Genomic DNA, 17614 nt, shown 5'->3' on the forward strand with positions numbered 1-17614 from the left:
TCGGAATCGATCGATCATCTTTTATCTATTGCCCTTTCGTCAAAAAGATCTAGGATAATTATTTGGGCCTTCTTCATACTCATTGGGTTATGTTGGAATCTGTAGAGGGCCTTCTATGGGTGTGGCATGGTGGAGGAATAGGTAAATCTGGTAAAGCTCGTTTGCGAACTTGTAGCAAGTGATGTTGTTGCTGTCTCTTGTCAATGTTTCTCCTGTTTAATCATTTCCTTTAGGTCTGTTGTTTCTGCAGTCCTCTGATTATCTATAGGAGTGCGCCAACCATTATTAACTATAGGAGTGTGCCAACCATTATTAACTCGTGGTGTGGAAGTCCTGTTTCAGGGTCGGCCTGGGCTGGATATTCCCTGGTTTGGGTGCTGTCACATCTGGCTGAGACCTTTCTATCCTTAGGCTCTTAGAGAGATCTTGAAAGACTCATCTCTGCTGTGATGTCTAATTGCTGCCATCTCCCTTGAATTTCTCTGCAACCCATTGCACTTATAGGCTACTGATTGTCTTGCATCATTCCCCATTACTTTACATCACACTGTTTGATCATAGAACTTCTCAATATGCTCCTCTATGGTGAGACTTCCCTGTCACAATTAGTGGAGATAGTGACCTTCTTGTAGTTTAGAGGCAGGAATCTCTGTTCCTTTCCTGTCTCTGTCTCCTCCCAAATAGTTGTAGGAGGAATTCACCGCCTCATCTTTGCATCCCGCAGCAATATGGAAGGATAAGACATAAACCCTTGTACGTGTGGGTGTATACAAGTGACATAAAATCCTTATACCCCTCAAAAAAAAAAAAGAAAAAAAGAAAAAAAGAAAAAGAAACAAAGAATTTAGCGTCTTTCTTTAAAATTTGATGTTTGGATCTTAAGGTTATTGAGTTGGGTACCTCGTATTCATGGCTAACACTCTTATGTATCCATGCCTAATTAACAAACGTCAAGTTCCAAGTCTTAGATATTTTTCAATGATTGTACAGCTATGATAAATTAACACAATGGTGCTTGTAATTAAAACTAGTCTGTCATTTCTAAGATTGTGATTGGACTAGGATGGCACTTGGCAGTGGGTCGCTTTTTTCGATTGAAAAGGCAAAAGTTCTGCTAGATGAATTGGGCTGATCTATTCACTGCCTAATTGACATCATCATATATTTAGTCGGAGGAGAAGGCTTGTTCTATGAATTTAATCTGCTCGCGTTGCTCCATGATGTTAGTGATATTTGCTTGACTTTGTGTGATTTTGTAGCCTTGTTCACATGTGCATATTCTTTTGGCAGCAACAATTTTAAATGAATAGCATTTATAGTTGCAAGTTGTATTTTGATTTTTGGTTTCCATTTGTCTGACTGACTCTTTTCCTCTCGTGTTTGTTCAAGGTATACTGAACTGAAGGTTGTTGTACCAGAGAGTGGGCGTGTTGGATTGCATGCTGATAATATGACCATCGATTGTATATCTGTAGATGGAGAACCGGCTGACTTTGAATTCTTACCACACTATCAACTCGTTGAGGATGAACAGAAATGGCGTTCCGTATCATGCACTAATTCTGCTGCTGATGCTGCATGCTCGTCATATATCTCTTTTCTAGATAAAGAAGTGGCTCCCAATCTATTCATTTCGTGTTGTGAGTCAGTGAAATCAGCAAGTGACCCACAGCGGCAAGCAAATGGGGAGGACAGTTCACGATACTCATGTGGTGATAGCAAGCAAGCTCATACTGGCAACAATGGACATGCAATGCATGAGGTGATAGTGCTAAGTTGGACCATTTATTTTCTTTCAAGTCCTATAAAAAAAATCTATAGCAAGCTCGCGTAAAGGCAGATTAAAGAGGAAACTCATGATTTACATGAAAACATGGTACACATGCACATCATCCATCCATTCATCAGATGGGGCCTATCCTAAATATCATAATCATCATCTAAGCCTTATTCCAACTAATTGGGGTTGGCTACATGAATCCTTTTCTACCATTCTACTCTATCAAGGGCCATAACTTCAGTTAGACCTTATGTCATCGAGTCTTTTCTTACTATCTCCACTAACGTCCTTTTGAGCCTTCTCCTTGCCCTTTTAAAGCCATCAACCTGTACAAACTCACTTCTTATAACCGGCGCAGTTCTTGTTCCCCATTGCACATGACCAAACCATGTAAGCCTAGTTTCCCTCTTCTTGTTACCTATCAGTGCTACTCCTAAATTCCATTAAATACATTTGTTTCTAGTTTTATGCTTCCTTGTCTTACCACTCATCAATCTCGACATCCTCATTTCAGCTACACTCATCCTATGGACATGTTGGTCCTAAGCCATCCTACAAAAAATTTCCTTCAATTTGGGTGGTACACGACAATCACATAAAACTTCAAAGGTACGTGTCAATTTCTTCCACCCTACCACTCATAAATTATCGACCCAAGATATCGAAGGTGGTAATTTTGGGAAACTTCTTGGTCAACAATCTTTGCCAATTCCTCGTTCCCTCTCCTATTGTTACTAAAAGTCCACATACTCTATTTTAGTTTGACTAATTTTAAATCCTTTGGATTCTAAAGCTCCTTGATATAAATCTAGCTTTGTGTTTACTCCCTCCCATGTCTTGTCAATCAAAACTATGTCATCTGCAGACAACATACACCATGGGATTGCTTCCTGCAAATGCCTCGTTAACTCATCCATACCCAATGTGAAAAGGGTGTAGGCTTAATGTTGACCCTTGGTGCAAGCCTATGGTAATTGGGAACTCACTTGTCCCCCCACTAGTGGCCCTCACATTGTTATTGCGCCCTCATACATATCCTTAATCATGTCAATATCGAAACTCCTTTCTCTCCCAACACCCACAAGATTAACTCCTTAGGGATCGTATCGTAAGCTTTCTCTATGTCAATAAAGACCATATAGAGATCCTCATCTCCCTACATTTCTCCATTAATTGTCTAAGTAGGAAAATAGCTTTTGTGTAGATCACTAGCATGAAACCAAACTGATTTTTTGATACATTAGTCTCATGTCTTCATCTTTGCTCAATCATTCTTTCCCAAAGTTCCATAGTATGGCTCACAAGTTTAATCCCATGATAGTTAGTGCAGCTCTGCACGTCTCCTTTATTCTTATAAATAGGTACCGCGATACTTTTCCTCCATTCATTTGACATTTTTCGTTGATCTTAAAATCTTGTTGAACAACTTTGTCAACCAAAATACCCTAGTATCTCTCGTACACTTCCAAACATCTATTGGTATACCGTTTGGTCCAAGGCCTTGTTTTCATAATTCTCAAAGCTTCTTTCACCTTAGATATCCTAATCCTATGAAAGTATCTTTAGACTCCAACATTTTTTGAGTTTATAATTCCTTCCATCTCTATGTTCTTAGAGTGATTGTTATTTAACAAGTTAAGAAAATGGCTTCTCTACCTTTCATTTATCTCATTGTCTTTGAGCAGTACCCTTTGGTTATTGCTCTTAATGTATATAACATGATCTAGGTCCCGCCTCGTCCTCTCTCTCATTTCTGCAAGTTTTTAGATATCTTTCTCACCTTCTCTTGTCCCCAATCTATTGTAAAGATCATCATAAGCTTTAAGTTTAACCTCACATACTATTTTCTTAGCAATCTTTTTGGTATTTATATATTGTTCAAGACTTTCATTGTTTTTAATTTGATGCAGGACAATTAACCACTTGCTCTAAAAGCTCGAACTGTTAGAGTATGGCGAATTAATCCCTTTATCTCATAGCCCAAGCCCCACATCCCATGGGTTTTAAGACCTCAGCCGAACCCCCTTCGTGGGCCCCAAATCACATGGGCCGCCCACCCCGAGCGTGTCCCCGCATCCCACGGGCTACCCCACTCGAGCCCAGTGTGAAATGCGCATTAATCACCCCTGGTGAGGAGTCTTGAACACGAGACTTCCTCCGTAGGCCGCACCCACCCCGAGTGTGCCCCTGCATCCCACAAGCGACCCCACTCGAGCCCAGTGTGAAAATGTCCTTGCATTAATCACCCCCGGTGAGGAGTCTCGAACCTGAGACCTCCCGCTCTGATACCAATTTGATGCAGGACAATTAACCACTTGCTCTAAAAGCTCGAACTGTTAGAGTATGACGAATTAATCCCTTTATCTCATAGCCCAGGCTCCACATCCCATGGGTTTTAAGATCTCAGCCGAACCCCCTTCGTGGGCCCCAAATCACATGGGCCGCCCACCCCGAGTGTGTCCCCGCATCTTACGGGCTACCCCACTCGAGCCCGGTGTGAAATGCGCACTAATCACCCCTGGTGAGGAGTCTCGAACACGAGACCTCCTCCGTAGGCCGCACCCACCCCGAGTGTGCCCATGCATCCCACAAGCGACCCCACTCGAGCCCAGTGTGAAAATGCCCCTGCATTATAATCCCTTACTAGGCTTTGAAAATGCACGTTTCTTGTTAATAGCTTTTTGTACACCGTTATTCTACCACCAAGTTCCCTATATAATTGGCTTTTCCCTCTAGATACTTCTAAAACATCTTTTCTCACTTTCCTAATGCACTCAACCAACTCATTTCACATAATGTTTACTTCTTCCTTGATGTTCCATTTTCCTTCTTCCATCAATTTATTTCTGAATAACGTTATTTTCTCTCCTTTGAAATAATACCACCTAGTTTTTGGACACCTATTAAAGGCCTAACCTAAATATCTAACCAAAAATTAGGTCAGTCCACTCATTGGGTGGCCATGTCTATAAGAAGAACAGTGGTTAGAAGAAATGATTGCTAGTTTTTATTACGTACGCATTCAACCTACCTGATGAGTGGACCCACATGGGTTTTGGGCTGCTGCATGTTACACTGGGCCCCACCTGATAAATGGCCAAGATCTTGCATCCATGCCACGTTCGCGTATGTGCCAAGAATCTCTTCTTCTATTTACCCGTGGGAGAATCTGTCCAGCATTTCTCAATTTTATACTCAATTCTTCATTTTTTTACGTAATAAGTCGCTGTGAAGGGGTTCACACTTTTGTGGTTTCTCATGTAGGTTGATATTGGGTGCAGAATGTGAAATCGGTTCGCATTGACTATTGGGTAGATAAAGCAGAAACGGGCATTCATTTCAAGGACAACGTGCTACACACTGATAACCAGATAAGGCGTGCACACTGCTGGTTCCCTTGTATTGATAGTAGTTTGCAACGTTGCTGGTAAGATTGATATGGTTACTGTATTTTTATTTACTCATACTCTTTTAGGAGTTCCAATAGTTTTGACTGTTTGAATTGTAAGTTATCTTGAGATTCATGCTTGTAATCACTCTCCTTCTCCAGCTACGATCTGGAATTTACAGTTGATGCTAATCTTGTGGCTGTCAGCAATGGAACCTTACTTTATCAGGTGAGACTTTTCATGGATTGACTTCATTTCTCATGATTTTTTAAAGTGTTCAGCTTCTTGTCCTGTTGTTAACATTTTCTTTACGTAGGATTTAAACCTTTAAAAGCTCTTGGTTAGTAACTGGGATCTGATTGTTGAGAGGGTTCAGAGGATGATTGAAAGCTTGGAGAGTGAATTATATGTTTTCTTGCTAGAGTTACTTTTAACTAAGGAAACCATTGCCAACATTCCTGTGTGCATGACACGCCTCTTTCTGCTATCCTATTGATGCTGAGCTGGTGCTTGGCAGCATAAAATTGGAGGATGTCTTGTGGCTTGTGAAAATAGGTACTTGCCTTAATGCACAGGAGGCTGGGATTTTTCTTTTGTTAAGACTTTGTAATCACTTTGTTTTGGAGTGTAATGGAGAGCAGATTGTGATGGCTTGGTCCTGTGCTCCAAAGACCTGAGATGGTTCTGGTAAGTGGATTGGGGGAATTACAAAATTCCCCATATTGCACCATATATTGACGATATCGTGCGATATGTCGAGATATAGTTGATATATCACAGAATCTCGTCAAAGTCCCATTCTGAAGCTCTGTTGAACCCTTGATACATGCAAGGGCAGCCTGTCTCCATTTTGTATAAATGAACATTTAAAAAGGAGAAGAAAAAACAACTTGTGAAAGCCCATCTCCTTCTTCCTTTCTTGTTCTTTGCTACATCTTCATTTCCCTCTCTCTCTCTCTGCCCTCCACCTTGTCTTTTCAAAATAAAAGAGCTTGCAAGGCTTTGCAACATGTCCATCATATTTAAAGATCCTTTGAGTGTGACAAGATGATACATGGGAACTTAGAAATTGCGCACATGAAATACAATTAGTCAAGTTAAACCATCCAAATTATGGTACCCATTGTAGATGTATCATGAACCAAAACTTAAGCTTATTTGATTATCTGCCTATCAGATCGGTGGACATTTATTGGATGGTTAAAAATGAAAACTATCCAACACTCCTATATCCACAAACAAGTGTCCACCGATCAGAGCTTTGATGTTGTGATTGTGGTGGGATGCACAATCTAGTTAGTTCATTTGAGTTAATATATGCCATGTGTACAATTTCTGAGTGCCTGCATATCAAGCATCATACACAGCCTGAGAATCATATAAGTCATATTTAAAATGGTAGTTGTATTGTATGATAGTCAGGCAACATATGACATGATACACATAAATTTGCACGTGGTGTAGGATACCACGGTTGTGCGCGGAAGCTTGGGGGGGTGATGAGGACTAAATAAAATTTATGCCTATTTAAACACAATTGCTTAATTTAAACTAATGTACAAATTAAACTAAGTAAAACAATTTAACACCAAGGCTTCCAAGCCATTTGTGGTCCAATCACATGGACTACAAGAGATATGACAATTAAGCAAGTAGTCTATAAACATGATAGTGTACGTGTGTGTGTGTAGGATATGCTACCAATCAGATCCTAACATTCATCTAATCACGCAGACATTGTAACGCCTTGAAAATCGGGGGTCGAGTAGGAGCCCAACTCCCGAGTTCCAACACATCACTTATGCAACATAAATAATGATGATTAAATGTTATCCGTATTAGTGCATTAAACATGAGTGAGATTATATCAAATCAACATATCATACTCCAGAGACAGTTAAATTACGCAAGCGGAAGACTGTGATAAGTACATATAAGCATGTAAGTGGTAAGTCCCCAGAGTATCAACATGTCGCTAGGTTAAGTAAATTATATGTATAATTCCCAAAATTACAAAATGATAAAGTGTAATGTCTGCTAATCCATAACCCTGTAGTCTCGGTGACGCAACTCCAGGTCTACATAGACCCATCAGAGAGTTGCAGGTAGGAGAACTCCTCGTCGTCGTAGAAGGCCGGCTCCAGATCGTAAGCTGTATCATCATCTGCAACTACAACAGAGTCTGGTTGGTGTTTTAAAACACTGTCCCAGAGTGGGAGTGAGTGATCAACTCAGTGGAGCTTTAAGGCAAAGGTTAACATGTTATCAATTCAGTCAAGAAGTAATGATGAAGCAATACAACAAGCATTCCTAGGTACTCTGGTTAATGCAAGGATGATATGTGTTAATGATGCATGCCCTCGCCTACACTCCCTTTGCGATATCATCTCACGATCGCGGCATGCACCCCTTCCTTTGTGCTCAACTACAACGCAAAAGGCACATGCAATGCGGTGCATGTACTTGATTAGCCAAGTTCTTACTTAGTCTTATTCATACAGCAGGTTGGGAAGCTAAGGCACCTCCCTTTATATCACTTACCCAAACAATAATCCATCTAGGGCCGTCAATTCTAGTTAATCTCATACAAAAGCAGTTTTAGGTCGCTATGGAGAGGCTCGTCACCTCAGTGCATGCTTAGTTTATACTTGAAGTTACTACGGAAAGGCTCGTCACCTTAACGTAGTCCTAGTGTATACTCAAGGTCACTACGAGAGGCTCGTTACCTAATCGTAGGCCGACAGCTCGAATACAGTGTCCCATACCACCATATTCGGCTCACGAGTTTGATTTGCTCACTGATCACTACGGGGAGGCTCGTCACCCCAGTATAGGTTGACAGCTCGACCACGGTGTCCCATACCACCATGCTCGGCTTATGAGTCTTAGTGGATCATGGTACCAAGGTTAAACGAGTTTTTCACTGGTAAGTTGGTACCTTAGATTTAAGCAGTAGCGTCCATACATGGTGAACATACATTAGGTCAATCGGGTTACTTGACAAGCTCGACTGGTACGAGCGCACGTTGGATTAATCGACATGGAGCATGTAAGCATTCTGCGTGGCCTAACCACTGGTGACAAACAGCGTACGATTCGGATTCATTGAACGTGTCTTGTGTGGCGGAACGACCTCGGCCACTGATTCGGGAATCATTACCGATTGCCTGGACTACATCGTAGCCCCAATCACACTCCAAAACAATTTGCATTCACATGGATAGTCAAAGACAGCATGTGACAACCAATCTAAATATAAACCTCATTTGAGCATTTCATCAAACAAATAGTACACATGTTTTCATACATAGGCATTTCATCCATAAATTATATAGTAGTAAGATAGGTTACCTAAAGGAACCAGTAACTATAGATAAGGGGATTGAGAATCCTATGTCAACATCCTAATTAAATCCATTTCAACAAGCATTTTCTCATTCAGGCATTTTATCAAACACTTAGGCTACATATATTAACATACATGTAATAAATTAGTTATAACCCATATCATAGCAAATCCTTTCACAAAGGAGTTGCCACACATACAATAATCATGTATTATCAATCAATAATCAAGGCAAACACAAATAATAATTCCATATTCAATCAAATATTTGAACAAAACACATAGAATGCATTAAAACAACATAGTTTACATATATGTGTAATATACGGAAACATCGTATCTAAGCACATGTGATAGCAATCAAGTCAGTCATAAATCATTAACTGACATTGAAAGCCTTGAAAACCATAACTTAAACGTTTATAGTCCGCACCTTTCGCCGGTAAACTCATATCGAATTTAGTTCGAACGCTATGCCTTCGTCTACGGTACAACGGCTACCTATGGCATGAAATAGGCTAGCTATTTCACCATTTACTCTATTTGGATACCTAAAACAGGTTAGGGTTAGGATTTCTTACCCAACAATGGAATCGGAATCGCCGGTGAAGCAATACGGGAAAATGCGATTTGATAGGTAGAGTGGTGGGATCAAATCCCAGCAACTATCTCTCACTCTCTCTCACTTCTCCTCACTTTCTCCTTCTCTTTTCTCTCTTCTCTCTCCTAGGGTTTATAGAATTCGTATGGCATGGGAGAGGGGGTTTAAGGGTCTTATATAGGCTCAGAAGCTAGCTCAATGGCCCCAGGACCATGGTATACTTAGGTTATAGCCAAATGGCGGTTGTTTCGAGCCAGTGGAGCTCATCTGGAGGCCCATTACCTGTATACGGTCCGGAGAAAGTTCCCTGACAATGGATCTACGTTGGTCCGGAGAAGGTTCCTTGACAATGGATCTACGTCAGGTTACGTTTTCGGTCCGATCGAATTAGTGGATCGACCGCGGTGGATCTGTTTCAGTTTAATGGACGTCGTCACTCGATCAGGGCCACAAGTACACTGACCTGTGTAGGGAAATTTCCTTGATCCGAGGGTGTAGTTGGGTCAGAATCTAACGGTCCGAAACCTTAAATTTGACCTGCAAGCGAACGGCCCAATTCACTTAAGTTTGAGTTCATTTTCTGAAGATGTTCGCGTTTCTCATACACTTCGCTCCAGGCTCAAGTTGTGCGTTTCTGGATACTATTTGGACTTGATTTCCGAGATGGTTGTCAAGCCCAGTAAGGCGGTCATAACTGTATAGCTTTGCGTTAATCGGACTTTTGACGCGTGGTCTAGGTCCGATACGGAGTTTCGTGATGCTCCCGAGAGCAACTGGGTTTTGAGATTGATCTTACATTTCTAGGTAATGTTGCGTTAGTGATTCTACTGGTTTTGGGCCTTACAAATCGTATAGAAAGCGGTTCAAGCTAATCTAACGATTAATTCGGTTTAGTACTTAATTAATTTTCGTCTGATTTCTAAAGGATTCAGTCCTTGGTGATTTCTTCCTGAGGTGATACTTGGGTCTTTGTACGAATTTTTTCAAGACGTTACATCCATATAATTCATCGGTTCATCACATAAGCGTAATTAAACAAGTGGTCAAAGACAATCCTAAACACAAGCATGTATGGTGGTTCGGTTTCCCTACTCCACTCTCGGCGGACGCACTCAACCCATGAGTGTACCGGATTTCACTATCGGAGGTTTTAAATTAGGTTTACTTCTAACCCTTACAGCCCTACACAAGGATCGCGGTCCTACACAAGAACCTATCTAGCGTACACTCCTGCCAGAGGCTCCCTTAAGAGACTTTAGTTGATTTTTTTATTGGCTAACCAACAACCTCAGTCCTAATCCAAGGACCTACGTTTACTCCCGTCGGAGACTAACACGTACACACCCGTGTTCAGTGGCCTACACAAGGACTTTGATTTAGGTTTTACACAAGAACTAATGTCTTATACAAGAACCTAATTGAATTTGTCAATTTAAACTCTTACACTCAATCCTACACAAGGAAGGAGTGTAGACGGACTCGACACTCGACAACCTTGTTAGATTGAGCCCCGTTGATGCGTCATCTTGGGTTGCTTGATCGATGCTCTCGGATGCTTTAATTAGCTTCTCTTTGCTCTCCTGATGTTGATGCTGGTGCTTTGCCAATGCTTCAGCTCTAAGATCAAACACCTTACATGTAGTACTCCTTGGAGGTGACCAATGTGATAGGTAGAATCTCCTACAACTAATGAGAAGTTGAATTCCTAGGGGATTCTATTTGTTGGACACTCTAGAGGTTGGTAGACACTAGCATTTACCAATAGAAACGGTGTCTAAACTCTAGAGAAGTCTCGAGATCATGATCTTCTTATAGAGGAGCTTGAAATGCTCATTAGAGAAGAATCACAAAGAAGAGAGCATGAATCTCATTTGGATAGAGCCTACGCGGTTTGTTAGGGCTTGGGATGCACTAGTGTTTTTAAAATGCCAATATCCATCGTTTCCACAAAGATCCAGTTGCTAGATTTATAGGAAAAAGACTTTAATAGATCTATAATGGCTAGTATTTGGTCAGGCCGAAATTGGCTTCGATCACACCGAAATAGCCTGTGAAAAGCCATAAAGTTTGCTGGACAAATTTTGGTACCTTTGGTCAGACCGAACATGACCTTCGGTTGTACCAAATCAAGCCGAAGGATTGTCCGATTGGAGCCGAAATATACTGATTTTTCAAGAAGGCTTGCTAACCATTTTTAGTCATTTTCGGTTTGATTGAATTCATTGTTCGGTGGCACCAAGTCTAGCCAAAGCTTGTTCGGTTGCGGCCGAATTTAGAATGACTTTCAAGGCTGTGCTTGCTGTCCTGTTCTTAACACTTTCGGTGGGACCAAATGGGTGTTTGGTGGGACCGAAGGTTGGTGAATTTGTGTAGTTATTCCAGCAACTCAAGACCTCTAAAGCCAATCTAAGGATGTTCAATTTAGGATCCTATAGCTAAGGGATGATCAATAAAAGGTCTACCTATTAGGGTTAAGATCATCTAGAGGTTTAAGTTGGCTTTGAGTCAAGAGTTAGGGTCACCAAGGCATCTCATATATCTATTCTTTGCTCCTTGATGCTCCACGCCATCTTATGTATTCGGTCTTCAGCTTCCAAGGGCTCAACAGACTTCATGACATAGACTCACGCGATTGACAAATAAGGTTTACAAATCAGTGCACTAACAACATACACTCAAAACTTGTACATGTGGCACTTATTAACTTATATTAAACCGATTAAATTATGGATCCACTGTCCAGTCACATATTATCTCTGATTCAGGTAAAATTGTTTGTTAAAATAGGACCGTTTCATATTTTTCATTCTTAACCATCTAATAAATGTACACCAATTTGATTGTCAAATGATGAAATGAGCATAATTTTCGGGTTCTGTTGCGTCTAAACTAGGAAGCATAATTTGGACAGTTTAATTGAATTACTCGTATGCCACTTCTGCAATTTTTAGTAATTTCTAAGTTGTTGTGTATCATTCATCCCAGCCATCAGTGTATCGTAGTTCTCATTTAGAAGTTAAACTGCCACGATAGTTTAGTACCATATAAAAAAATGATTTGCATACTTGTACGGAAATCTAGACTGTCCAAATCGCTCACCCACTAATCCGACAGTCAAATAAATAAATAAGTGTAATTTTTGGTTCATAATGCATCTAAATTTGGACCCATAATTTGGTTGGTTTAATCTGAGTTAGTTGTAAGCTATTTGAATGATATGAACTCATTTTAGATATAATTGCATCACTTTTGTTAGACCCCATATTTTAGGGTCCTATTTAAAGACAACCTTTTATGCATAATAATTATTTTATGTGCTGTTTTGAGTTGTGTGTAATCATGTCGCTTTTAACATCTTAAAAAGAAAAAAAAAACATGTTGCTTTTAGCATCTTTCAAAGAAAAAAGTCATGTCACTTTTAACATCTCCTAAAGTTTCATAGAAAAGTTCCATCATTTCCCCATTGTTTCTTTCGAAATACATGCGATTCCTATATGTTTCCATATCCCAAGGGTGGGATACTTGCATCAATACAGATACTGTGAACATTGCTTATAAGGCATGGTGTAATAAAAAACAGGGATAATTGTAAGCACCTCCTCTGGTTTCTGACAATTGTGTACACCTGTTAGGTCTGGAATATTTAAAGTAGCTTACCTCTTCTAGAGACGTTAGAGGATTATGCACCACATGACAAAATACCGTTATGCATTCATTTTTCCCATGTGTGGGTCCCACCTTCATGTATAAATGCTATCCAACCCATCCAACAGGGTCTCTCTACCACAATATTGGACACTAAATATATCAGACTAATCCAGTAATTGGGTGGCCCACACTCGCCCCTATACCTCCAAATTTATGTGGTGTGCCACCTAATGGTTAGATCAACCTGATTTTTTGGGTTTCCTATTTTAATGTGTAGTGACCATGCTGAATAGGTTAGATGGCACACACTCACTATGGTAAGCCCACACATCTACAATTAGTTACACATGAGATAGGGGTAAAATGGTCAATTTCTTAAAGATAACATTGCTAATAGAATGTGTGGGGAAGTGTGCAATCAATCTGTAAACTGGATGAGTGGTACTTGCAATAATCCAAATTAGAGGGGTGGTGTTTACAACTGTCAGAAGCCAAAGGGAATGTGCTTACATTTATCCCTAAAAACATTTTATCTTAAGCATAAAGTAGAGTTGAACACAAGTGGCAATTGTGGTTGGTGGTTAGAGGCATTTACTTGCCTCAAACGAGTTTGGGAAATCGACTCCTGCCGTTAGCTTTTAACCTTTTATCTCCTCACCAGGCGAGTGACTGCAAGTCGCATTGAGTCAGCCGGGTTAGCTAGCCGAGTTGATGAGTCTTGTTGAATCATGCTTAAGAGAGAGTTTCTTGGTCATATGGATTGAAATCTCACCGAGTTGAGTTGACTTGCCGAGTTTTGAGATGAGTATCTAGGTTTTCGAAGTTCTAAACTGATGAGGACATCACGTCACATCCACCCTTATGTACATATCAGAGGAGGAAGGGGGCCGCTCCGATTTCCCTGTGGCTAGGCGAGTACCCATGATCGTGTTGAAGACCCCATGTGCATATGCGAGCATCTGGAAGACCCCACACTGGGAAGATGCACATTGGCTGCTTTATTGAGTGATCCAAAACGTTAGATCAGAGAGACGCGACGATCGGGCCATTGGATTGCATGGATCACATGATCGGGTTATCGATCGTTGATCGTCCACATCAGTTTTAGACTTTATCATATTTTAGGATTTAGTTTTTGATTATTTTATATTTGGACACATTATGAGTGTTTTAATTGATTTTATTTAGACTAGGGATATTTTCGTTAAAGTTCACAAGACGAAGATTTTTGTAATTTTTGAAACTTTTTTGATCTATAAAAAGAGGAGGGTGTGTGACCTCTCCCTCATTGAATTTCGTGATTAAAAAAAAAGAAGAGAAGCTGTTGCTTTCTTTTCCTATCTTCATGCTATTTGAAGATACTTCCATGTGATTTGGAAGAAAGATTGGTGCGAGGCTAATCTTCATCAACGGAGGTGCGGGGTGTCTCCATCTATCCCCACAACATCTTTTCTTTTTTTTTTTCAATTCAGGTATTTTCTTTAGATTCTTAATTCTCCCATCTTAAATCCTCGTCTTCTCCTAAACCCAACTTTTCCATATCCATCCCCAATCTAAACCCTAACTGACCTAAACCTATCCGCCCATGCCACACGTGTGATCGTACAGCCACAACGCACCTGCGACCGTACGGCCACACGTGTGAAACCCACCTGCCCCTTTTGGTTTCCCACGATCATTATGTCAAAACCCGATTCTTACATCCTCGAAACCCTAACCCTAAACCTAAATTTCCTAAATTTCCTACTTTCCCAAATTACCAAAACCCTAATTTTCACCCTAGGCTGTATTAGGTTTTCTATTTTGAAATAGACTATATCCTATGCTAATTGAATGTCCCTACATCCATTAGATCCTAGTTTCTTTTTATTTTAATGATATTGAGTTACGATGTTGGTAGCTTAGGCTAAGATTATGCTTGGTTTTCTTTTGATTTTCATGATATTTGTGATAATTATAGCGATGTTTGTGTTTTTTTTTTTTTTTTTTAATATTATAAATTAAATATCTAAATTTGGCTATTTGATCTCACACGTTACTCAGTTCATGCATCGATTCTGGGTCATAAACCCTACACACAGCCTTTATCCATACTGAAGCCTTAATTGCAGCTTATATTTAGCCTATATACCTATTCCATAAACTTGCCCAGTTCCCACTCTCAAAATCCAGTCTATAATACAACCTTTTATCTTGAGAAAAACCATACATTTCTCAAGCTGTCATCAAACCAACCCTTAATTATTTCTGATTCTTTACTAAAACCGTAAACCATTCCCTTATCTCAGCCTGATTTCAGTCCGAAATTGAACACCTAAGTTGTTCCAAACATCAGTTTCATGTCAGCCCTTTGCAACCAATTTGCCACTTTTTAGTTCCTAAACCAGTGTTCATCTCAGCCTTTATTGTCGGCCTATCCTCCAAACCTAATTTCGCCCTACCCTTAAAACATATCAAAATGAAAGTGTAGAATCTGCCCATTATCTGCCACACCCAATTCTAGTCCAAAGCAGCTTATAGTTACAGCCCATAGCTTGCTCAGATCCAGTCCAGAGTGTCGGTCTGGAAGTTTATTGCCACAACCCCGTTCTTAAGCATTCTCAATTACTTGTTCTTTTTGAGATGCCTATGGGAGGTGGGTGCTCTTACACTCTGTACTTGCTCGTTTATAGACTCCCATACCTATTATGATCATAAATATCCATATTCTTATCATCACAATCTCATATCTATTATGATCATAAATATCCATATTCTTATCATCACAATCCCTATCTCTTTTCTGAAACTTGTGTATTTTAATGATTCTTACTAACTTTGCTATTGCTCTAATCCTCATCTATCCATGATTATTGACTTGAGGTGTATCAATGTCCTTCCCATCTCTATGGAAGGACACCATAATTTGTCGGGTATTCAGAAATGACGCGTTAGAGTGAGAAACCATGTACAACCATACAGTTGTATCTATTGCCCCAAACGGCTGACATATATGGAGGCATTGGTCTGTTAGTTAGAAGTCTTCATGTTGGTTGACTCCTTTATTTTGGTTAATTTTGTCATTTAGCTTCATAAGCATACGTATGTTGGTAGACAACGATACAACAGTAGACAATACACAACAGTACTCTTGCATGTGGATGTATCAAGATATTCCAATGGTATGACCACCACCACTACCTTTACGATACAGGGTGTAATGGTTGTTATGGGTGTCGTAACGACTGTTCTGGTCTCTCTCTCTCTCTCTCTCTCTCTCTCTCTCTCTCTCTCTCTCTATATATATATATATATATATATATATTAAAAAACCTCAAAAAACCTGTATCGGCCTAGTAACGGACATTTACAGGGCCGTTATGGCCTTTACAGGGGGCATAACAGCCGTTTAAAAGGGCTATAACGGCTTTTACTGGTCATTTTTTCCATAATAGCCGTTATGGCCTTTATGATCCTGTAATGTGTAATGGTTGCCACTGTAACCTTTATGTAATAGCCTTTGCGGCTCCATAACGGCCTTTACAGCACCATCCCACAAGAGGCTGTTCAGTTGATATAATTGATGTTAGATTTGAATTTGGTTTCTTTATTTCAGTTTTCCTCAATTAATTACTCCCTTTTGTTGCAATCCTTGTAGAAGGAGGCCACTAAAAATGGACCAACGTGGTGTAGCTCTAGAAACCTCTCTCTAGAACATTCTATAGGTTGTGGAGAGCTATATACAAGTCTAAGGATGGGATGTATGTAGTGGGCATGGATTATTAAATAGATGAAACTATTTTAGAGTAGTTAATAATTTTATATTGTTTCTTGTGATGGGCCGTGGGCTGTGGGGTATGTCTGGAGCATTCTGTGTATTTTATCCTTTTATTTTCTGTTTATCAATTGTTGCTGATTTGGTAGTTAATTGGGGATCAATTGTCATAGAGAGTTGGTATGCATTTCCTTATTTGATTCAACCATGTTCTAGTTCTTTAAGTTGCTATATCAACCAAGGTTTTCAATAATGATATTGGTGGGTGTATCAGCCGGGCCTAAAAACGATAGATAGGGGACATCAGACTGTATTGGATGATGCAAGGCCATGTAAGCCGAATTTCTTTTATCACAAAAAATCTTGAAAAATTATTGGAAAAATAGGAAAGAAATGTAAAACACTGGAATATCTCAGCTTGACCTGCTGAAAGTAAACCAAATAGGCCCCAATATGTTTGACATTAATCTTTTAACTTATCCTTATTTTTAAAATTGAAGTATATCTCTTGATGGTTGACTGTTCTTTCCTTTATTGGCTGTTTTGTGCAGGTCTTGAGCAAAGACAATCCTCCACGCAAAACATATGTTTATAGATTAAGTGTTCCTGTTACTGCCAGGTGGATATCACTAGCAGTAGCACCATTCGAAATTCTTCCAGATCGCCATAATGGCATTTTATCACATATATGCTTGTCGTCAAGCATTTCAAAGCTTCAAAATACAGTCGGGTTTTTCTATAGTACATTCAGGTTTGCTTCTTGTCTTATGAACATGTTGCTGGAAAGCAATATTTGTATTGTTTGTTTTAGCGTTCTATGCTTGATAACTTATTAATGTTTTTTTTACCCACTAATATTGAAGTTACGATGTTTCATTTTTATTTGTGGTTTTCTCAACAGCCATTATGAGGATTACCTTTCTACTTCATTTCCATTTGGTTCCTACAAACACGTTTTCATTACCCCTGAAATGGCTATTTCCCCTATGAGCTTGGGTGCCTCAATGTGTATCTTCAGTTCTCAAATTTTATTTGATGAGAAGGTTATTGATCAGGTTTGTTCTGTATTAAGTTTGTTGCCCTTTTTTATGAGTCT

The 17614-nt window shown here is 39.8% G+C and overlaps 1 protein-coding gene across 3 annotated transcripts in view; it reads left to right on the plus strand.

Annotated features, from left to right (window-relative positions):
• The window catches only part of LOC131226660 (transcription initiation factor TFIID subunit 2), a 108551-nt gene that overhangs the window by 11641 nt on the left and 79296 nt on the right, over positions 1 to 17614 (plus strand). For all 3 annotated transcript variants that reach the window (XR_009161960.1, XM_058222274.1, XM_058222273.1), the window contains exons 2-6: positions 1390 to 1762; positions 5062 to 5207; positions 5331 to 5397; positions 17070 to 17269; positions 17420 to 17573. Coding sequence is in view for 2 of the 3 variants with exons in the window: in XM_058222274.1 (XP_058078257.1) it covers positions 1390 to 1762; positions 5062 to 5207; positions 5331 to 5397; positions 17070 to 17269; positions 17420 to 17573 (940 nt within the window). In the remaining variant the exon portion in view is untranslated. The remainder of the gene's footprint in view (positions 1 to 1389; positions 1763 to 5061; positions 5208 to 5330; positions 5398 to 17069; positions 17270 to 17419; positions 17574 to 17614) is intronic.

Source organism: Magnolia sinica, chromosome 15 (assembly GCF_029962835.1).
Source record: "Magnolia sinica isolate HGM2019 chromosome 15, MsV1, whole genome shotgun sequence".
NCBI classification, from domain to species: Eukaryota; Viridiplantae; Streptophyta; class Magnoliopsida; order Magnoliales; family Magnoliaceae; genus Magnolia; species Magnolia sinica.